The 23,940-nt window shown below is 33.4% G+C and overlaps 1 protein-coding gene across 12 annotated transcripts in view; it reads left to right on the top strand.

Moving 5' to 3' along the window:
• UBE3A (ubiquitin protein ligase E3A) overlaps positions 1–23,940 on the top strand; it is a 104,853-nt gene that overhangs the window by 74,161 nt on the left and 6,752 nt on the right. For 11 of the 12 annotated variants that reach the window (XM_069466700.1, XM_069466701.1, XM_069466696.1 and 8 more), the window contains 7 exons: positions 190–488; positions 3,968–5,214; positions 14,170–14,314; positions 17,054–17,259; positions 17,895–18,059; positions 19,518–19,673; positions 19,772–19,845. In XM_069466700.1, coding sequence (XP_069322801.1) covers positions 190–488; positions 3,968–5,214; positions 14,170–14,314; positions 17,054–17,259; positions 17,895–18,059; positions 19,518–19,673; positions 19,772–19,845 — 2,292 coding nt within the window. The remainder of the gene's footprint in view (positions 1–189; positions 489–3,967; positions 5,215–14,169; positions 14,315–17,053; positions 17,260–17,894; positions 18,060–19,517; positions 19,674–19,771; positions 19,846–23,940) is intronic. The other variant, XM_069466705.1, reaches the window with a different exon arrangement.

Raw genomic sequence — 23,940 nt, 5'->3', positions numbered from 1 at the left:
AGTAGCTGTTGAATATTTCACTAGCCAAAATTTATGGGTAAATAGTGTCTCTTCACTTTCTACCTATCATCTTAATAATGCAGGTTTATTACTTCAGTGCTTGACTAACTTTTGCCTTAATGATCTGTTGAGCTTTATTCCTTAGTGCTGTACTAATCACTGTGCTTGTTGTTTGAATGTTTGGTACAGGAAGCGAGCAGCTGCAAAGCATCTAATAGAACGCTACTACCACCAGTTAACTGAGGGCTGTGGAAATGAGGCCTGCACGAATGAGTTCTGTGCTTCCTGTCCAACTTTTCTTCGTATGGATAACAATGCAGCAGCTATTAAAGCCCTTGAGCTTTATAAAATTAATGCAAAACTCTGTGATCCTCATCCCTCCAAGAAAGGAGCAAGCTCAGCTTACCTTGAGAACTCGAAAGGTACCCCTAACAACTCCTGCTCTGAGATAAAAATGAACAGGAAAGGAGCTAGAATTGATTTTAAAGGTAAGATGTTCTGTTTTTAATTGAGAATTGTTGACTGAAAAGCATAATAGAGATTTAAATGTGTGAGTTTTTGTTTGATTTTCCTTATTTTGTGACAGCAGGACATGATAGTACAGTGTAACCAATTTTTTATTGTGGTAAAGGACAGGAATGAAAATTGAATTAATGACTTAATTACATTTTACTTGTCTGGTGGTTGCTAATTAGAAGCAGATTATACTACAGAAGTTCATTTGTTAATGGATTGTTGGAACTTAAAAATTTCCCCTAGTAAAAATGTATTAAGTGGTAGTTAATCTCCTAAACTAAGCCACAAAGTCGACTTACGTTATGGAATAGCTGGACTAATAAATATCTGGCATGAGTTATGGGACTACAGGACTGTGTGGTGAAAGAAGCAGAAAAAGGAAGCAGTGATTTTTTTTTTTTTCCCATTTCTGAAGGCAAGGCAAAATTTTGTAATGGTGATATGAGAGATAATTCTATTTTTCTTCTAATATGTTCTCCCCATACCCTGCTCACCCTCACCCTCCTTCTAGACATTTGGTGCACTCCTGCTGCCATGAATCATGACCTACCAATGACATTCTTCACTCAAGTCTTTTGTTTTCTAAATGGTCCTATGTTACAGAATTGTTAAACTTTTTTTTTTTTTTCATTCTAAACTCTAAACTTTTTTTGCTTCAGTGAAAGTAATTAGTATCAGTAATGTAATCAAATTTCCAAATGACTACCAGGGCTTAACCCCATCAGAGACAATTGTATTTTAAAAGAGAAAGCTTTTCTTTAAGACATATATAAGTTAAAGAATGCTTTTCAAATTTTTAGTAACATCATTGGAGTCAAGTTTAAATGAATTAGTGAAATGGAATTGTGTTTTAACCTGTACTCTGTTTCCACAATAAAACTGTTTTCATCACTTGAGACAGCTTTGTTGCTTCAAAATGTGTAGTTCTATTTCATGAGTTAGTTTACACACTGGATAAATAGGTGAATGTTGTCAATCCATATAATATGGAAGCTGCATTAACTTTAGCATACACATTGCTCTAGCAGGTGTACACCACAGAGTACCAGTTGCTGAATGTTGAGTGTGCTGGAACAGATGAATGTAGCCAGCTATGAGGGAATAAGATACATAATGGATGTACTGATCCTCTTTTTGGCCATGTGCTTCATCTTAGAGGTGCTTATTATGTGACTCTCTTCAGTCTTTATGACCCCTTTTTTTGCTCAAGGCTACATAATTTAGTAGTTTCAACCTTTCCTTACACTTTTTTTTAATATGCTACCATCCCCTCCTCTTTTTTTTTTTTTTTTTTTTTGCTGTGTTCTGTATTATATGCAATATTCTGTGGTATATTTCTATTAGAAATTTTAGATGTTTTAGCTACACTAGTACCTTTATTTGATTATTAATTATGTTTGTTAGCTATAGTTACAAAGTTGTATAGAGATTGAATAGGCTGACCCCAAACTCTTTTTGCATAGGACTTTTTTAGAAGTGAAATATTATGAATTAAGAATATTTTCAGGAACACACATTTATTACAAAATATGCACGTAAATCTTACAAAAATGTCTCATTTAATATTGTCTTACTAGAACACTTTTTTCTTGATAACCAAACTGTATGAATATCTATATCTTATTGCAGTGTTTTTGACTAATTTATATATATGTGTATATACATATGCACACACATGTATATATATCTGAAAAACTCAATTCAACATATTAAAAACACTAGGTGGAAAAAGTACAGGTAAATTCTAGATTGGATTATAACTGTCTAAATCATTTGAAGATATTCTGAAAGCATGACATATCAACAAAGGCTATGTGGGTCTAGAATGCTGATCTCCCTGAGATAGGCTCTGTTACAACATGCAGAAGGAGTCTTTGTTAACAACCTTATTATATGATGATAAGGAAGTTAAGTGTTTTATGTCCTAACAGGATAGTTATTTATAATAAGTATATTCTGTGTTTTGGTTACATTTTAGGAAATTAGGGGTTTTGCATTGTCTTCTAAGAAGGTATTATAAAATTTTCCAATTCAAATAATGAGAAATAGGCTTCCAGTTAGTGGTTTTATGCTTCTTGAGGAGCAATTACTGATGTTTAACTAAAGATATTTAAATATTTTTAATAGAACAAACCTGAGAATTAATTCTGAAAGAGTTAGGGCTCATAAAAGAAACTATACAGGTGTTGGCACTCCTGTAGCTGGGCCACAGATCGGATTAGTGGTGTGATAAAAGTTTTGTGGTTCAACTTTGGAAGCCATTCATTCATTTATCATTTACATTTCATATTGTCTTTTACTGTGAAATAAATGTATTAAAACAAAGGTAAGAATCGTATTAAAAATTCTATATGTTGTACAGTACATGTATGAGGGTATATTTGACACAATGAAGGTTAGATTATGTACATCTAAAATTATGCTTAAGTATTTGATCCAATGATGACAAGTCTGTCCCTTTATTGATTCAAGGGATGGGTTAAGACTTTTCAGCATTATGTTGTTTGACCAATATAATCTCTAGAAATTTACAAAATGTATACAAAATATATCATTTGTTTTTACCTGTAAAATAAAATATCTTTCATTCATTAGCCAGAAGGGGAAAGCCTTGGCTTGAAAATAACACCCTAGAAAGTTGGGAAATGTGATGAAACTTTGTATCCAGAAGGAAGAGGAAATAGATTTTGCTGACTACATAGTCTCTATGCTACTTGTCTGCTCATAAGTTGCCTTCCTCCCACTATTTGTTTTTCGTTGCCCAAAAACTATTTTCTGTCACTCTGTAAGGTACCTGATTCCTGGCTGCAGATGGCAGTTTCAACTTAAGAGCTTATGAGAAATGGTGTATTCTTTTCAATCACCCACAGAATGGACCCTCTGGAACAAACTAGGTGGACCCAAAAAGAACCAGTTTACTTTTAATACATACGAAAGTATGAAAAGAGCCATTTCCAAAAGATGATATTGAAGGAACTTTTTTTAAAACCTTGCCTTCCTTAGTCTTTTGAGAACAGTAGTGAAACAAGGATGAAGCCTCTCAGGAGAGTAGTAGTGTTTTTGCTCTATAGTGAAGTCACAGGAAATGTATTATGGTGAATCAGCACATGATATATTGGTTCATATTTACAGTTAAAGCTACACGTCAATAGATACGTTGATTGTGAAGAGAGTTTATACTCTCATGACCTCATTAAAAGCTATGTACTGTTGAAAGAATGTGAAAGAATGAGTGAGGTTGTTGGTGTTAGTAGTTCATCGAGAAAATAGGTAGGTGTTATATTTTGTGTGCTGAATCTAAGTATTAGATACTTCTTTTCTTTAAGAGTTGTAAATCATAAATGATATTGAGTCCAGAATGTTTGGCTGTTTTACTTTTAGAACTTAATAACAACAAAATAAACATGCATATTATGGAAGTAAATGTTCTCTTTTTTCTCTGATTTTCTAGATGTGACTTACTTAACAGAAGAGAAGGTATATGAAATTCTTGAATTATGTAGAGAGAGAGAGGATTATTCACCTTTAATCCGTGTTATTGGAAGAGTTTTTTCTAGTGCCGAGGCACTGGTACAGAGCTTTCGTAAAGTCAAACAACACACCAAAGAAGAGTTAAAATCTCTTCAAGGAAAGGACGAAGACAAGGATGAAGATGAAAAGGAAAAAGCTGCAAGTTCTGCTGCTGCTATGGAAGAAGATTCAGAAGCATCTTCCTCGAGGATAGGTGATAGCTCACAGGGAGACAACAATTTACAAAAATTAGGCCCTGATGATGTATCTGTGGATATTGATGCCATTAGAAGAGTTTATACCAGATTGCTCTCTAATGAAAAAATAGAAACTGCCTTTCTCAATGCACTTGTATATTTGTCACCTAATGTGGAATGTGACTTGATGTATCACAATGTATACTCCCGAGATCCTAATTATCTGAATTTGTTCATTATTGTAATGGAGAACAGAAATCTCCACAGTCCTGAATATCTGGAAATGGCTCTGCCATTATTTTGCAAAGCAATGAGCAAGCTACCCCTTGCAGCCCAAGGAAAACTGATTAGACTGTGGTCTAAATACAATGCAGACCAGATTCGGAGAATGATGGAAACATTTCAGCAACTTATTACTTACAAAGTCATAAGCAATGAATTTAACAGTCGAAATCTAGTGAACGATGATGATTCCATTGTTGCTGCTTCGAAGTGCTTGAAAATGGTTTACTATGCAAATGTAGTGGGAGGGGATGTGGACACAAATCACAATGAAGAAGATGATGAAGAGCCCATCCCTGAGTCCAGTGAATTGACACTTCAGGAGCTTTTGGGAGAGGAAAGAAGAAACAAGAAAGGTCCTCGAGTGGACCCACTGGAAACAGAACTTGGTGTTAAAACTCTGGATTGTCGAAAACCACTTATCCCTTTTGAAGAGTTTATTAATGAACCACTGAATGAAGTTCTAGAAATGGATAAAGATTATACTTTTTTCAAAGTAGAAACAGAGAACAAATTCTCTTTTATGACATGTCCCTTTATATTGAATGCTGTCACAAAGAATTTGGGATTATATTATGACAACAGAATTCGCATGTACAGTGAACGAAGAATCACTGTTCTCTACAGCTTAGTTCAGGGACAGCAGTTGAATCCATATCTGAGACTCAAAGTCAGACGTGACCATATTATAGATGATGCACTTGTTCGGGTAAGTTGGGTTGCTGTTTAAAATAAATAATAGATTAAAAACCTAATGATGGGGATATTGTGATATCATTAGTGAATGCACTTGTTCGGGTAAGTTGGGTTGCTGTTTAAAATAAATAATAGATTAAAAACTTAATGATGGGGATATTGTGATATCATTAATGAATTCATTTTATAAGTGACTGAAAAAAATGGTGTCATGTAGCATAGGAATACATGAACATTTCTGATTCTAAATATAAGTAGTATACTTTTGTTGTTCCTAAGTTTATAAATGTGTTCTGTAAGTATTAGTTGTCTTATATAATGAAATCTTGAAAACTAGCCAACAGTTTCTCCATTCAGAAGAGGGTGTTGAGGAAAGACCTGAACACAGGAAAAGAGAAATGTGAAGTGTGGATGTGAAGTCTTACTGGGAGAAGTGGTACAGTAGAACCATACAATGAAAGGATAAGTAGTATCCCCAAAATTCCATCATGTGAAATTTAGAGTTGCATTATTATGAACTTGATGAAGTGACCATGGCAGGTCGGTGCATGTTGCTAGCAAGAGTTTAGAGTCCTGCTGGGCCACTCAGAATGTCCCTGTATGGCACTGCCTAGTTGTGGCAGTTTCCTCTCACTTAAATATTCATAGTGACAACTCTGGATCTTGGAGCTTCTGGGAAAACAGCAACTATTCCAAGAATTTTAGGATTGATGGTGCTTGTATCATCAACCAAATCCAGGGAGGTTGAACTGGAAAAATATTGGTAACTCAGGTACCCATCTTCTAACTTCCTGTTTCTCCAAATAGGGTTGCCTCTTGTTTCTTCCTTTCCTCCACAGAAGATAAGAATTTTAGTATACCCATTTAAAATTGCAGGACTGGCCAGAAGACAGAAACCAATTGCCAGTTACATTTTACCAAAATTTAAATTTGTAACAAAATTTCCTAGTATTAGGTATCACTGTCATTGCTAGTTTTTTCTCATCAACTTCAAGTAAAATTTAGTAGCAACTAAAATTAAGGTATCCTCAACCTATACTACTAAAGGATAGAAATCCATGATACAGACAAGTAGTAAATGATATTTATTTTAAAATATATTTTAGTTTTAGAATGGATGTGTCGAAATCTCAGAGCTCATAAGACTGTAACCCAGTGGAAAAAGTTGGATATCTTAGAAATTAAAAGTTACAGAGATCTTATACCATTTTTCTTTGTTACTGGTTTTTCAAAATGCTGAATATATTTATAGTTTTGAAGAAAGATTCTTTATTATTTAAGTAACTCAAGCCTCAGGCAGTTTTGTAGTGGAGACAGGGGCTTTAACTGAGGTAATTATCATTGCTTGCTTTCTGGTGCCCTTTTTATTTTATTTTGGTAGTTTTGAGCCACATGAATAATTAATATATGACTAATCATAAGGTGCCAATAACCTGTTTCCCATAGTTTAGCAGAATGGTAGTGTATTTTATAAGAATGTGAGTGGTGGTTTATGAAAAGTATATTGAGGTCTGTCTGTGAATATCCATTGTTAGAGCAGAACTGCAAATGCTACAACTACACATTTTGTGTTTGGCTTCTTGGAATGGAATCCTTTCTGCTGTCTTCATCAAAAGCTGGGCTTGGCCTTTAAAAAACAATGAAATTACTCTGTAAGACTCATTCCAGGCTTGTTAAAAATTATCTACCTTCCTTATCTACCCTCTGCTCAGATAGTCTCCCGGTCTTATTTTCCTCACTCCCCTCCTTTTTTCCCTAGTAAGGCAAGGCTAAGAACCAACAAAAGTTTAGGTACTTATATACTTCCTTTATTCTGTTTTAAAAATTATCTTTTAGGATTTTTAGTAAACAACCATTTCAGTTCTTAAAGCCTTCTTCTAAGCAGGTGTTAGAGTAAAATTAACTGTGAGCTTTTTAATTATTGTGACTTTTTTTTAAAGCAAGTTCTGCTTAATTATGTCAAAACTGGATATTATGATTTGGCCAACTATAATTAAGGATTCACTAGATAATATCTGTACTTGTGTACTACCAGTCCACAAAAGCAGTTCACTTCAGAAATCCCTTGTGTTAGGCACTTTGATAAGCCATGGAGATGTAAGAGATGGTACCCACTGATAAGCTGCTTAGAGGCTCTAAATGCTCACACTAAGCAGATTTTAGTCTTAACTTTCTTCCTCCCTTTGTTTCTTTTCCTCATTTTCTTTTTTCTTTTTTAAATGTGAAAAGGCTAGAAAAATAAGCATAAAATAGGTCTTAGAAGTCAAATTGATAATCTACATACTTTTTTGAAATAAATATTCACAAGTAGGTAATGATTATAATAAAATCACATTATTTTTAGTGTCACCAAGTGGAAGGTTTACAGCAGAAAGTGGTTTAAGATCATTCTCTCCTGTGAACTCTTAAGAGTACTGGTGAATTTTTCAACATCTTATTCCCCAAAGATCTACTTTGTTTTTTAAGCCTCATTCTTCCTTATATGTCATAGTTTGACAAACAAGACAAACACACTGACCACTTTCTTATGACTTGCTAATTTTGAACTGCACAGTGGAACTGGGTAGAGAAGAAGAAATGCGAAACTTTGTGCTGAGCTTATTATTAATAATTAAAGTTCTAGCATCCTAGACTTTAAGAGCCAAAAGGAGCCTTGGAGTTTATCTACGCCTTAGTTTAAAGATGAAGCCCAGAAGACAGTGACTGCATATATGGTACTCTTGAGTACATTTTCTGTTGGGTCTTATTTTTTCAGTTGTTAATTGTAAGGGTACTGGTGATAGTCAAGACTGACTAGCTTGGAGAAAGAGTGAGGGGTAGTAACTTGAATTAATAATTTTAGCTTTTTTAAAAAAATAGAATACATTCCTTGCTTTCATGTACCATGAAATGCAAACCGACTAACAAATTTTTTCCTAATTGCAGTTTTTAGAGGAACTGTCTTTTATGACAAGAGAAGAATTAGTGTTTATAGTACTTTATTGGATCTAAAATAACATAGATTGTAGGACATGCTATTCTTTTGTTATTACGAAGGAAGAAAAATGCTGCCAGTTAGTTGTAAGATGCTGTCAGTTGGGTGGTATATTTTGATTTCAGAGATAATGTGAAAAAAGAAAAGTGAATTTTGGATTCTATAAAATATAAGTTGTTTCTTCACAAATAGACACCTCGGAATTGCTTAGGAACACTGCCACCCTACCCTTGCTTAAGTTACTATAACATTTCCCCTAGATCTTATTTTCACTACTTTTTGTTGTTGTTCCTTGGAAAATAGTACAGTGATATACATGAGTGCAGAGCTCAGCTTTCATCTGAGTGAAAACAATCCTAATATGATGAGGTCTTTACATATTTATCCATTTGTGTATTCTTTCACAAGTAGATAATTCCTCATTTTTCTTAGACAAAGCACTTCCAAGGATAGTATGTTTAAAAATTTAAAAAATTACTTTTTAAATGGGAAAAAACAGTATTGCCATTTATGAGGTACCCTCAACTGCCTTCTCATCTAAATGGGAAAGTTGTTTTAAGAGATGCTGATTAGGAGCTGTGGTGTAAAGCCTAGGAATTTGTACTTCTGGTAGTATTCTCAAGATATTCTGATAAAGCCAGGCTATAAACCAATATTTGGAAGATGGCTGTTGGCTCTGTTTGTGCATACACATATATATTGAAGCCATTTTCATATACAAGTACATGTTTAGGAAACTGCCACATTTTTAAGAGGATTATGAGGACAGCAGGCTTAGAGTAGAGGTTAATGGTAGTATGAAAAGAAACTTAGTTCGGATTAGTCAGGGAGTTGTAGAATTTCAAATAGATATTTAAAAAACAAAAGGAATGGCTGAGATGTAGAACTGGATAGGGAAGTTGAAAAATAGGAACTAGCACAGATAAAGGTGATTGGCATAGATGAAAAGCCCTACTACTAAGAGGTTCTGCTCAATCCTCTGTAAATTCACAGGCCCATTTTATCTGAGTTATAAAGCACTGTCTAACCCAGGTTCCAGCATTTTCTTTGGCAGACACCCTTAGGTGAACCTGATTATTGAAACATAAACCTGATTCTTTTATTTATTAATTGACCTACAGTGTTTTAAGAATGAGATTATTCTATGTTGCTCTAGGTATATTTAATTGTATCTGATACATTCACTATATTGTGCTTAATGTAATTACCATTGTTTCTTACAATTTATGCTAATTGAAATTCAGAACTTCCTGTTTGGTTTATGTCCTCAAAGTAATTTCTTAAAAATAAGAATGAGAGAATGAAGCATGTTTACATAGATGTCAGCATCATATAATAATTTAAAACAATGAAAGTCATCAAACTCCTTAATATTGCAAGTAAGGAAAATGAAATCTAGAGAGATTTTTTTGGCCTACAGAAATTAATGGCAGAATTGGAAGTGGAACTCAGTATTACAGGTCTCAGGGACAGATGTGATTATGTGAGTGTTACACAACATTTATACTTTTTATTTGAGATAAAACAAACTTTTCTTCATCCATTTGAAAGAGAACCTAAAAACAAATATATCTGGATGATCTAAAAATCCCATTCTAATCAATAGTTTAAACCTACTCACTTGCAAGCTCATAGAGTGTAACAAGTTGACTGAAGTAGTTTAAGCTAGCTTTTCTTGGAGATCCTAGACATTCGTAAGTATTAGAAAGGTCTGTTTTATCTGAGTGCTACTTCTATTTAAATATTCATACCATTAAGGAATCTTTTCAATTATGGATAAGGATGGATTTGATCTAATAGCTCAGAGTACTACAAAATTTTAAGTGGTAGGGTTTTACTTTTAATTTTTGTACATCTGGCAAAATGATATTTTTATATTGAGATATCCTACCTAAGTATTCTGGGAATGCTTTGATATCACATCAATTTTTAAAAAATGATTTCCCTAAGATTTCATCATCATGGCCAATTAAAAAGTTGAGAAATTGAAAATTGTTTTAACCAACAATTAATGAAATCAAGTCTTAGTAAGAAGAGGAAGTCATATAATGACGACGTAGATGTCATTACATACAGTCTATTTTTGTTTATTTTTCCTCAGTAATCTGTCTTTTGCTAGTCTCTATATTAAATTTTTACAAAATATACTGTACTTTAAGAAATACCTATATATTTCTTATATATCCACATCTGTATACCTATATATTTCCTATATACAGGAAATACCTGTATATTTCCTATATACCTATATATCTGCATCTGTATTCAAAATGAATTCAGGAATGCTTAAAAATTCTCCTTTTCTGAATGTTCACTGATATATTGCTCCAATTTCCAAATATCCTGTATTTTAAAAACTTTGAATTTTAGAAATTTAGTTTTATATGTTACAGCTATTACATGTAATACGCCTTTACAATTTAGTTTTTAAATCATTTTTTAATTGATTGAACAATGGATTGGAGATTGTTATTTTTAAGAAAAGGAAAACAAAATGCACCCCCTTATGTTAATGCCTTGGTCAGAATGGTTATTGCTAAATTTTATGTTATATGTTTGTTACCACAATTAAAAATAAAATATTTTTTTAAAAAGTCTACTCATGTATTCTTAAATGATACAATATTTAAAAATCACTGTACAACAGAATGGTAATCTAAAATGGGTAATGATTGAAAATTTTTGCCTGGAGAATTCAGTTGCCAACTATTTTCAAATCATTCTTTTGATATGTTTATTGTAAAAAATTTAAAAATATAGAAAGGCATAAAGGAGAAAATAAAAATCACTTATAATTGTAAAAAAAAAAATTATTGGTTGTCATTTTGGAGAGACAATAAAGCAAAATAGCTTTCTGCCTAGATTAGAATCTGTTCCATGACTTACTAACTGTGACTTGAGGAAGTTCATTACCTCAGGGTCCCCATCTGCAAAATGGAATTAATAATGTTACCTACCTCATAAGGTTGTTGGGAAGATTAAATGAGTTTCTACATGGAAAGTACTACAGAAGTGCTATATATTTTTGTTGCTTTTATTCATGAAATATTTTTGTTCTATAATGTCATGGTTGTTAGGTTTTCAGACAAGCCCAGAAAAAATTTTAGAACCAAGAAAGCAATAATAACAGCAACAGCAGCTAGTCTGATATGCACTGACTTTATGTAGGGAATTCATCTAAGTATTCACATATATTAACTTGTTTATTTCTGTATTATTATTTTACAGATGAAAGAAAGTGGTAAAGTCATATGTTTACAGTTGCCACATAGAACATATTACATTAAATTCTTTTGGCACTCAAGTTGGAGAGCATAGAGTAGAGATTGGTGAAAGTGGACAGACATATACTATCTTATTAAGAATGACGATAAATTTGCCTCAGTTGTGATTCAACATGTCTTAGGTGGAGCTGAGATTGGATAGAACACAGGGCCTCTCAGTCCTGTAGAAATTCTTCACCAAGTCCTTTAACAGGTTTCACATTGATAAGTAGTTAGCTCTTATTTATGAATGTTAATGGAGAAAAGTTATAGAATACAGTCTAAATATTAAGTCCTTTTTTTTTCATTTTGGAATATATTTGATAAAGGGAAATATAAACATTGACTTACATCCTTTAACACTCAAGAAATGGGAGAAGAAAACAAGGAATGGGTGACATTTGACCTAAGATAGTAATTCTAATTTTAGTCCTCAGAATTCTATATACTTTATAGCTTGAAACAGGTTTCCAACTGGAGCTTTTTATTATTCTAAGGTTATTTTCATATCTACATTTGTTTGACTTTAGTGTCTTGGAACTATAGCCTATGTCAGTTTCCTTTGGGGACATAAAATTGCAAATCTTTTGTTCAGAGAGCAAAGTTGTTTTAAAAGGTAACAATATGACGTGTTATCTTCTTAATAATATTGCCTGCTCTACAGAACTCTGTCTTACATATTCTTAATAAACCTTCACAACATTATATGGTATGAAGAGTATTACCTTTTTTTTTTTATTTTATTTACCTAGGGGGAAACTGAAGCGCAATTGAGTCACCTGCCAAAATTTAAAGATTAAAAGTTCTGCTAAGTGACAGTTGGGACTAGCAAAGAGTATCCTGACTTAATCTTTCCACAACAAAATGCTGTCTCAAAATCTCTTAATACAACTTGGCCTAAAAATGATGTTGTAAATGTTAGAAACCACTGTTTAACAAGAACAGACATTCTTTTAAAATTAAAGACTAAATTCACTGAAGATATCCAGGGATAAATTCAGTCAGTTTTTTGACTGCAATGCTAGCAAGAAATATTTTACATAGCATCCTAGTACACACATGCACATCCATCTGTATATCTAATTGAAACAAAAGTTTCAGAAAACAGGAGGTTCCATTACTATATGGAGTGCATTCTTATTCTCATTTTTCCCCCATTGCCGATTGCAAACCAGTAAATGGATTAGACTACCCACTGATGAGTTGCAGTTCACAGTTTTAAAAAACAATGATCTTCAGATTTGATTTGAGTTTATATAGACAAATTAGAATGTCCAAATGAGTATTATTACCCAAAGTGATTAAGACTATAATACCTTTATTCCAGCGATCACTGTATTTTCAAAACCATTTTTAAAGTTCCATTTGGAATAGTTGAAATAACCTGAACATTCTTAAAATATCCTGTTTTGGCAAATTTTCATCTTGAAAATAAATTTTTTATTTAATAGTCAGCAGACATTTGGAGGCAATTTAGCAGATAAGGTGGATAATTAATCAAACATACTGTTAGTAAATTTTAGATACATCAAATAACAATAAATTGTAGTATAAATATTTCGTGTTAGCATCTAGTGTTGTTTTTGATTAATCTCATATAACAACTGAGGTTAATTACTGTATATTCGTAATTCTATAGACAAAAGTATTTGTTAAAAGATTTATAGTTGAAATAGTAGCTGCTTAGGGTGTGGTAACTGTTAGAGATTAAGGACATGAGCAAGGGTATGTCTCACCTGCTTTCAAGAAAATGGGGTAGAGAATGGGTTCTAATCCATTAAAATATGGTAATTTATACTAAGTCCAATGTCAGGGACCATAAACTACTTTTCCTGCTTGTCCAATGTATTTTTCTTTTTCTTTCTTTCTTTTTCTTTTTCTTTTTTTTTTTTTTTTTTTTTTTTTTGAGACAGAGTGTCGCTTTGTTGCCCTGGCTAGAGTGAGTGCCATGGCGTCAGCCTAGCTCACAGCAACCTCAAACTCCTGGGCTTAAGCGATCCTCCTGCCTCAGCCTCCCGGGTAGCTGGGACTACAGGCATGCGCCACCATGCCCAGCTAATTTTTTCTATATATATTTTAGTTGGACAGATAATTTCTTTCTATTTTTAGTAGAGACGGGGTCTCGCTCTTGCTCAGGCTGGTCTCGAACTCCTGACCTCGAGCTACCCACCCGCCTCGGCCTCCCAGAGTGCTAGGATTATAGGCGTGAGCCACCATGCCCAGCCCAATGTATTTTTCTTAATTGAAATTATTTTACTTATGTCTTAGTAGATATTAAGACTTAACTCTTAAGTTTCTATTCTAGTAAACATAATTCTGTGAAAAATTTTGAGGTTAAACTTTTGTGTTCCATTGTTTTTGCCGAAATGATTTAGCTTGAGTAGTCATTAGACAATTTTGCTGTCTTCTTTCCATGCCCTCACTGCATAGTCCAGATTTGTTATATACAAGTAAAAGAATCAATTCTAATGTTCTACTATATGTTAATTTCACAACCCATCAGTAAAGTTACTATGCTGATTTCTTTTTTGTCCTATTTTTTTATTATCTGTGAGACTGAATTTTTGTTTTCATTGGCTTTTAATAGTTTGATTCCCATTTAAAAACAAAAAGTCAAAATCTTTGTTCCCTATTCCTTGTTTTTATTTCACATCTGCTTATTATTTTTATTTTGCATTTATCTTGATACTGGCAGTCATCTTCTTTTCATATTTATCTTTTCAATCACTAGCTAGAAATGATTGCTATGGAAAATCCTGCAGACTTGAAGAAACAGTTGTATGTGGAATTTGAAGGAGAACAAGGAGTTGATGAGGGAGGTGTTTCCAAAGAATTTTTTCAGCTGGTTGTGGAGGAAATCTTCAATCCAGATATTGGTAAATATTTTAGTGATGTGATTATGGTGTCATCTTTTTGAATTAAGAATTTGTTTGTCTTGGTTTATAAATATCCTCAGCCATGAAGAGCAGCAAAAGGTGGTTTTGGTATGAATTACCTAGAATCACAGGTCATGACTAAATTTGTGGATTTTAGGACTGATTTATATGACTCATTTATTCAAACTCTTATTTAGATTACTCAGCCACATATTCTAATTCAGGAAATTATCTCTTCAGTAAATTGAATTTGAAAATAGTTTAGAATGGTACATTAGAACAAACAAAGGGATTTTTTTGCTCTTTGTAGTCTAAAACAGTCATCATACTCATGATGTTCCTAAAACGTGAGTTTCAAATAACAATGGCTTGAAGAATGTTGAGAGAATGTCTCACAAATTGTATCATGCTCAAAGTTCAGAAACACCAGCTGATAACAAATCAATTAGGTTTATTTTGTATAAGATTTCTTAGAGCTTAATATAGTAATGTTTCCTCTAAACTTGAACTGTAGAACCCTTTTTCTGCCCTGCATCTAATAATAATTGCCTCCCAGAAGAGTTTTTATTGAACACAGTTTGGGAAAGGCAAATGTGATGACATATGTTAATCGGAATGTGAAGGATCAGAGTTTCAGTTTTTTAGCCTCCTTTCTTGTGATAGACAAAGTAGAACAGGGAAGAGACACAGCCTCTTGGATAGTCTACTTAACTGGATAATTCTGAACTGGTTCAATTTCTACACTATAACTGCTTAGTTACTGGGCTTGCTTATGTTTAAAATTGAGTACATGACAATATAGGAAAAGGTTTCCCCTAAAGATGCCATCAAAATTGTGAGAAATGTGGCATAAAATAATGTGCATCATTTCCCTTAAGTTTTGAGACTGTTGCATACTGAGGTATATGTACATTGAATTGACCTTTCTGTTTTTGTTTTTAATGAGTTACACACACACATATATATGTATATGTACATATAACTTATCTGTATTCTAGCCAATGTTTATTAATAACCAGAAGGCTATGCCATTTACATGTACTTTGTTCAAAGTAAACCAAAGACATAAGACCATGCCCTTTTTGAGATAGAAAATTAATTTATAAGCTTCATAAGGAATTACTTTATAAGCTTCATAAATTTGGTAAACCCTACCTCTAGCTTCTGATATATCTAGAAATGTTAATTATATGCAGAAATATTTTTATGAAAAAATATACATTAAAGAGTTCCAATTGATAGTAAGGTAAACTGAAATAATGGCAGTAGAAATATCAAAAAGGAATATTTTACAAAAGGCATCCTTTATGGTGCTTTTCTTCTAGGGACTTGAAAAAAATGTGCCCAAAATGGAATCTTCTTATATTTCAAAATTGTTATCTTTCATATATGGAGATTAGAGTAGTGACCTAGATAATCTGTATTCTGATTAATTTATATTAATAGTTTATTGATCTTGAGACTGAGGATATGCATTTATGACATTTCATCATATTTATTATTATTTGTCACCTATCCCCGTTAATACTATATTTGCAACTAAATGAAGTTCTTAGCACTTCCATGGATGTTGTAACTTGGCCTGTAAAAAATGTTTAGATATAAACTGAAATTCAAGTATGAATTGGATAATTTTTAAACCGTTATTTCATGAACATTAAATTTGCATTAGAAAAATGTCCTAAGGTAATTTATGCTCTTAGTGACAAGGAGACATTCTAAAGTTCCTTTCCTTTTTAACTTAAAGTGAAAATGAAGGAACATTTTTAAAGCTTTAAAAATTCTTATAAACTGATTTTGAAATATATACTGTATTATTTGATTTCTAAACTCTTTATTCTACTGGAAATTACAGATTTTTTTCAGACCTGATTCTTAAAGTATTTTCATCCAGTTTCTTAGTAGCAACTAAAAATTTAGTAAAATGAAAAAATTCTAAATTCAGTTAGAATATTTATTTTCCCATAAGACATCTATTTTTTAAAAAGGAAGAGGATAATTCTTAGTAATGCTCACTCAGATAGGTAAAACCAAAGATTCCAGTTTTCCAATGAGTGTTATTAAAAAGGTCACCAAGTTAAGTTTTGAATAGTGAAGACTATGTGAAACTGAAAGACTACAGAACTACTTTTGTTTTACTTATTGGCTAATAATTAATATGTGTATTAAACAGCTTTGCCTATCTAAGTTATCAAGTTTATTTAAATTTATGTACTTGGGATTATATTTGTTAGAAAGATGCTAGAAAAATTTCATGGGGACCATTGTCCAATTTTGAAAAATAAAACCAAACCTTTTCGTACTATAACACAAAATTGTTTTTTAAAACAGTACATGTTGTACAAATATAAGTAATTACGTTTTTATAAATGAAACATTTAAAAAATATGATAGCCTTTTTTTGTTTCTGTGTTTATTTTTCAACCATGGAGTAAAGTTATGAGTATAAATTAACTTTTCATATATGTTGGTAAAAGATTAGGAACAGTTTAATCTTTAATTTGCTTATTACATTATTTCCTTGGCTTCTTAAAATTAACATACCACCATTTGCCACAATTTATAATAACCAGATATATTTGGACATTGTTTTCTCAAGTGCTAATGTAATAGAAAAAAATTTTTACACACCTATATAAAAAATGTTTTATGTGTCTAATTGTTTTAAATTTACATTTGTATTCATCAGTCTTTAATAAAATACAATAGTAATGTATTTTTTAAAATCATTTCTTATAGGTATGTTCACATATGATGAATCTACAAAATTGTTTTGGTTTAATCCATCTTCTTTTGAAACTGAGGGTCAGTTTACTCTCATTGGCATAGTACTCGGTCTGGCTATTTACAATAACTGTATACTGGATGTACATTTTCCCATGGTTGTCTACAGGAAGCTAATGGGGAAAAAAGGAACTTTTCGTGACTTGGGAGACTCTCACCCAGTAAGTTCTTTGTCATTTTTTTATTCAATCTCAGATTTTATTTAAATGCACAAATACAATTTAATATATATAAACATTTTAAAGTTTTTTTTTGCAATCTTTGTTGATGTTTATTGTCAGTAAGATAAAGGAGTTTTAATTTGACTGAAGTACCATAAACACTTAAAAACTCAAAGGGGAAAATATTTCTATACTACCGTCACCAAGCAGCTTTTATAAGATTGATTCTGTTGAGAAGTATTTTTAAACATTTTGTTTGTTTTTTAATGAAATCGTATGAGATTGCCAAGTGAAATGAGAGCTGCCCTGACTAAGGGTCTTGATGGCTTCAGTTAGTGTGTCTGTTTCTCTCTCCCACCCTACTTCCTGTCCCTTGCCCAACCTTGAGACACCACAGAGGTTCTCATAGAACACAGTGTAAAATCTGTTGCTAAACTGATGGTATGGGACATCATCTGTGATTGACAGTCTTTCTCTTCTAGGTTGTAAACAATTTGGGGGGCAGGAGGGATACTATCTATGTGTTAGTTATTGACAAAGTTTTTGTTTCTGTTTTTGTCTTAGCAGAGTGATATAAACTATTTGTTGTGTTTGTAGTTCTGTGGTAGCCTGAATTTTCCATTTCTGGTTGTTAGGTTCTGTATCAGAGTTTAAAAGATTTATTGGAGTATGAAGGGAATGTGGAAGATGATATGATGATCACTTTCCAGATATCACAGACAGATCTTTTTGGTAATCCAATGATGTATGATCTAAAGGAAAATGGTGATAAAATACCAATTACAAATGAAAACAGGAAGGTAATGTTTTTATCCTTGCTTTTATCTCTTTATTAACAATTTTGAAAGCATGTGTGCTTGTAATTTTTAAAGACGTATCTAGTATTGTCCATACAGAGAACTAAGAAATCAAGTAACCAAGTTCATGTAAATGATAGCACCACAGTTTTCTAACTTTTGAATATTAGCTGGTATGAGAGCACACAGTGGGCTCTAAACTCCTTTTAGAGAAAGAGGACATGAAGTAGAAGATGGTGAAATAGCTAAGAGTGTCTGTAGTATAAAGCAGGAAGCAGGATGTTTCTTATATTAAGCTGTAGAGGTAAAAGAACCTCATGATTAAGGTGCTTACCACAGAATAAATGAAAATTATATTTAATCTACACGTTTATCCTATTTGTGTTATAAATATACTTCTGAAAAGTATTCTTTATATCAGATTTGGGTTTCTATTGACTAAAAATTATTCATCTGAAAATAGAAATAACCCAGAACATAACAGGAGTATGATAAATATGTGGTATACCTTTAAGAAACATAGGTTTATATTGATTTTTTTTTATTATTGTACTCACTGAGGATACAAAGTACATTTTCTTTTTGATTTGGTATAGTAGTTTTTATGTATCAAGGAAAAATACAGCATTTTTGCTGAACTGGGCACAGTAGGCAGCTTACCAGATATTCTATAGTAGAAAACATGGGACTTCTGGTTTGTTCAAATCAAGCACATTATGCTTTATTAAAACTGTTGGCTTTGGCCGGGCGCGGTGGCTCACGCCTGTAATCCTAGCACTCTGGGAGGCCGAGGTGGGCGGATCGTTTGAGCTCAGGAGTTCGAGACCAGCCTGAGCAGGAGAGCGAGACCCCATCTCTACTAAAAAAATAGAAAGAAATTATATGGACAGCTAAAAATATATATAGAAAAAATTAGCCGGGCATGGTGGCACATGCCTGTAGTCCCAGCTACTCGGGAGGCTGAGACAGGAGGATCGCTTGAGCTCAGGAGTTTGAGGTTGCTGTGAGCTAGGCTAACGCCACGGCACTCACTCTAGCCGGGGCAACAGAGTGAGACTCTGTCTCCAAAAAAAAAAAAAAAAAACTATTGGCTTTTATAAATAGATGAATACATGGTTTACATGTATCTCTGCTTGTATACCTATTTGAGGGAACCTAAAAAATTATATTGAGGCTCCAGCTTTTATATTCAGTTCTGTTTAAATACTATCAAAATTGAAATTTTTCTGTATAATGGTTTTATGTACATGACCTTTTTACAGTTTAATATTGGGTATCACAGAGACCTGTGAAATTGTAAGAAGTGTTTTCCTTTGTACGTGTAAAATTTGAACTTTAAAAAATATTTTTGAATGTCTTTTCCTTGGGAAAATAAAAACAAAACAGCTATGCAGCCCAATTATTTGTGCTCCGTTTGCATAGCATATTGTAAGAAGTTCTTGTGATTAATGTCTTCTACAGGAATTTGTCAATCTCTATTCTGACTACATTCTCAATAAATCAGTGGAAAAACAGTTCAAGGCTTTTCGGAGAGGGTTTCATATGGTAACCAATGAATCTCCCTTAAAGTACCTATTCAGACCAGAAGAAATTGAATTGCTTATCTGTGGAAGCCGGGTAAGAAAACAGGTGTCTGCAGAAAAATTATGTATCGATTCATTGTTTGTAATGGTGTAGTATATAAGATATTAAAACATACTTTCTTGACTTTCTAGAATCTAGATTTCCAGGCCCTAGAAGAAACTACAGAATATGACGGTGGCTATACCAGGGACTCTGTTCTGATTAGGTGAGGTGCTTAATTGTTAAAGGGAAGATCTGATTCACCAAAGGCATGCGTGTGTTATGCTTTAGACCTTTGTCTCTAGGTACTACTTCCCAAATAAGCAAACTGACAAATTCTCATCTATAAAATCAGAAATATGTTTGTAAAATAAACACCAATTTTTAGAGTTAAATTCATGAAATAAATCACAAGATAAAGTGTTTTATGTAAGTCTCATGTTTTTTCCTGCATTTGGAGTATAGATTATTTAATATTTCTGGTGATTCTGATCAGAGTATGCTTACTGCTGGTTAGAAGATGATAAAAATAAGACTACCTCTGAATATTTGTTTCTTTTGAACTGTACATTTTTGAACTGCTGTTACATAGCTACCTGTATCAAGCACCTTTTGTGTGAAATGGTACATTCCTTTATTTAATTCTTAAGATAGAATCACAAGATACAAATTAGTATTTCCATTTTACACCTTAAGAAATTGAGACTTAAATTCTCACAGAAAGAGGTAGAAGTTCCCAATTCTGTCTGCTCCAAGCAAATGCCCTTTTTACTATACTGTCTACTTCTTGTACTGTGTATGCTACCCAATCCTGAAAGACATAGGCTTCCCCAACCCCTGCTAAGATTGGTAAAATGGACAAAGGTACCTTTTGTCACCTACTGGTAGGGTGATGTGAGTAGACATGCAGATACCTTCCTATAAGCTGCCTCCAAAGGTTATTGCTCTAGGCCTCTCAAGTATGTAAACACCAGAATGAATATCAACTCTGTCTAGCAATGAGTATTATTTTATGTTAATGTTATTTTTTATATTATACTTGACCCTTGAACTGCATGGGTTTGAACTGCGGGGTTCCACATATGCTTATTTTTTTTTTTCCCCTGTCCACCCAATGTGTATCCAGTATTCGTGGGGTACACAGTAAACCCTGTGTACCCAGGGCCTGACTTTTCCTGTGCACAGTTTCTGCAGGGCTGACTGAAGGACTTGAGTTTGCGTGGATTTGGGTTCCTGTGGGTGGTTCTAGAACTAATCCTCCACGTATGCTGAGGGATAACGGTGTATCACATTATTTTCTTTTGTTCTGTTATTTCATGTCATCCTTCATCCTGGTTTTAGGACATTACTGATATTTTCTCTTTATGGTGCCCCCTTGGTCATTTCTAACCACAGCAGTGGTGAATGTATTTATGCTTAGCAACCACTGTGCTGCTCCTTACTTGGCATTTCAAAGGTGATCATAAAAGGTTGAGATAACATAGTGATAAGAAAACCCCATTTGTCAGTCACAAAGAGTATCACGGCAGTATCTCTATAATATTGATCACTGATAGGATTTCTAACAGAGTTTTTATGAATATAACCATTCCTGTTTATTTTTAAATTAATGTTTGTATAATATTATTTCTATCATTTTATTTTTAACCTATGTTAATTTGAAATGAGTTTCTTGTAAACAGCATATAGTTGTCATTTTTAAAAAATCCACTCCGTTAGTCTCTGCCTTTTTATTGGTGTGTTTAGACCATTAATATTTAAGGTCCTTATTGATATGTTAGGGCTTAATTCTGCTGTCTTAGTATTTTTCTGTTTCTTTATTTATAGTTCCATGTTTCTCTCTTTCTCTCTCTCTCTCTCTCTCTGTCTTCCATGGGTTACTTGAACTTTTAGGATTTCTTCGTGATTTATTTATAGTGTTCCTTTTTGCATATATTGATTTCTCTCCTTCCACCACCTTGAAGACAATAAATGTGTGTACTGATTTCTATAGTTGTCATCATGGTTGCTGTGGGTATTACATTATAGATATATTATTTCACTGGTATCAACACCACCACCTTGAGTGAAATGTGGAAACCTTGCTTTCAGTTAGGTCTTTTTCCCCACTTTGAAATGTTATTGTCGTGAGTATAAATGCTGTTAGAATTTTTGTATCAGTTATCAATTGATTTATAGAATGAGAGGAATGGCAGTCTATTGTGTATACCCATATTTCTGCTGTATTCATTCTTTTTTTCCCAAGATTCCATCTTTTATCACTTCCTTAGCTAATCTTCAAAGGCAGGTCTGCTAATGAGACCTTTTAATTTTCCTTTGTTGAAAGCAACTTTATTTGCCTGTTATTCTTGAAGAAGAGTTTCAGGCTCCTTGAAACTGTAGGTTTGTGTCTTTTGCCAAACACGGAAAATTTTCAGCCATTATTTCTTCAAATACTCTTTGAGCCCCACTCTCTTTTCTCCCTTCTAGGCCTCTAATGATATGAATGTTGAGTCATGTGTTATTGTTCCACATGTACCTGAGGCGCGGTTCATTTTTCAGTCTATTTTGTCTCTTTTCAGATTTCTGTCCTCTGTCATCTTCACTCCACTGTTGAGCCCATCCAATGATTATTTTTCTCGTTATGTATTTTTCTGGTCTATAATTTCCCATTTGGCTCTTTTTTATTGTAACTTTTTGGTTTTTTGCCAAGATTTTCCATTATTTCCTTTGTGAAACAGCAGAACTTGTTATTGCTTGTCAAATCATTTTTGTGATGACTGCATTAAAATCTTTGTGAGATAATTTCAACATCTTACTCATCTCAGTGTTGGCGTCAGTTGATTTTCTTTCCTTCGTGTGATTTTCCTGGTTGTTGGTTTGACAGGTAATTTTTGGATTGTATCTTGGACATTTTGTCTATTTTGTCAGAAATCTTTGGGTACTTTCAGTTTTTTACTTTAGCAGGCAGTCATCCTGTTTAGGTTTTGCATGCAGGTCCTGGTGTATTTTTGTGGGTTGTGGTTCCAGTGACTAGTTTTCAGAGCCTTTGGGGTGGTGTTTGGTTTGCTTCATTTATGCCTTTCCATTGGGGTTCGTGCTGGTGCCGCATGAGCAGACTTCTCCAGGTGGAGCTGTGTGGGGTGCCTTTGGATAGGGGAACAGTGCCCCTGCTGGCTCTCCATTCCTTGGAGAGCACTTTCTGAGCCTTGTGCCTTTTGTGGCCTGATCCACCTTGCCGGGTCCCTGGTGGTAGTGCTCCTGACCACATTGTGTCTCTGGGCTGGGAGGGAAGGAAAGCACTTCCAGGGCCAGTTACGGCAGAATTTCTCCTGCCAGTGCTCAGTAGCCCTGTGTCTCTAATCAGGAAGGAGAGTCTCAGGCATGGTTTCATTTCTTTTTGAGGTTTAAGATTTTTATTCTTTCTCACTTTTGTTTCTAGGATATTATTGTTTCTTAAGTTTCTTTTGGTTTAGTTTTAGTTTCTTTATATTTGACGTGATTCTTTTCCTTTTATTTCTAATTATTAGGAATTAATATTTCTGTTAAAAGGAAATTATCATTTCCTTTTATTTCTAATTATTCCTTGTCTTCTGACATCTTCCATCTCTGATTTAGTTGTTCTTTCGTGGCCTCTGGTATTTTTAAAATTCCCTTTGGCTCACTTTGAAATTTATTTACAGTTTTCATCTGTTTTATTGGCATATCTTTTAGTGTACTATCATTCTCATCTACGTGCACATACTCTTTCTCTGCTAGTAACTTCTTAAGTGTTTCACTGTGACCCTTTTCTGTTCATTTTTTTGTAAAAATGAGTTTCCCATACTTGCAAGAGGGAAAGATGGGCCAAGATAGCTCTTCTTGTTTCAGGGGACTCTTATTTGTTTTTGTAAAATGATCGAAAATACGGGCTTGTGCTTTCTGAAGTTGTCTCCCCTGCTCCACATGTATTTGAACCTTTTTATTTGTTTTTTTGTCTTTATCATCATTGATCTGGCCCATTTGGACATTATTCCCAGCAGTTTCTCCTTGGTGCAAGGTTTATTTTAGAGGGGATTTTGGTGTTCAAGACTTTTAAGGGCCCAGAGCTTATTGCATCATGAGGTCTTTGTAGTTATCTGCAAATTAAATCCTGTAGAACTTCCTCTAACTTTAAGCTGATGTTAGCAAATGACCTTTGCTTTCCAGCAGGTTTTAGGTTCTCTTATTCTCAGCGCTGTAAGAAACCTAGTTAGTTACCTTCCTTCTGCTTCCTTACCAACAGGGTCTTCTAGTTTTCAGTGCATGGTTCTATTCATTTATATGCGAGGGTTCTTGGAGGATACCTTATTACCTGGTTTTG

The sequence above is a fragment of the Eulemur rufifrons genome, chromosome 3 (genome assembly GCF_041146395.1).
Source record: "Eulemur rufifrons isolate Redbay chromosome 3, OSU_ERuf_1, whole genome shotgun sequence".
Classification (NCBI taxonomy): Eukaryota; Metazoa; Chordata; class Mammalia; order Primates; family Lemuridae; genus Eulemur; species Eulemur rufifrons.
The sequence above is the reverse complement of the archived record's forward strand: the minus strand, read 5'-3'. Positions and strand labels throughout refer to the sequence as shown.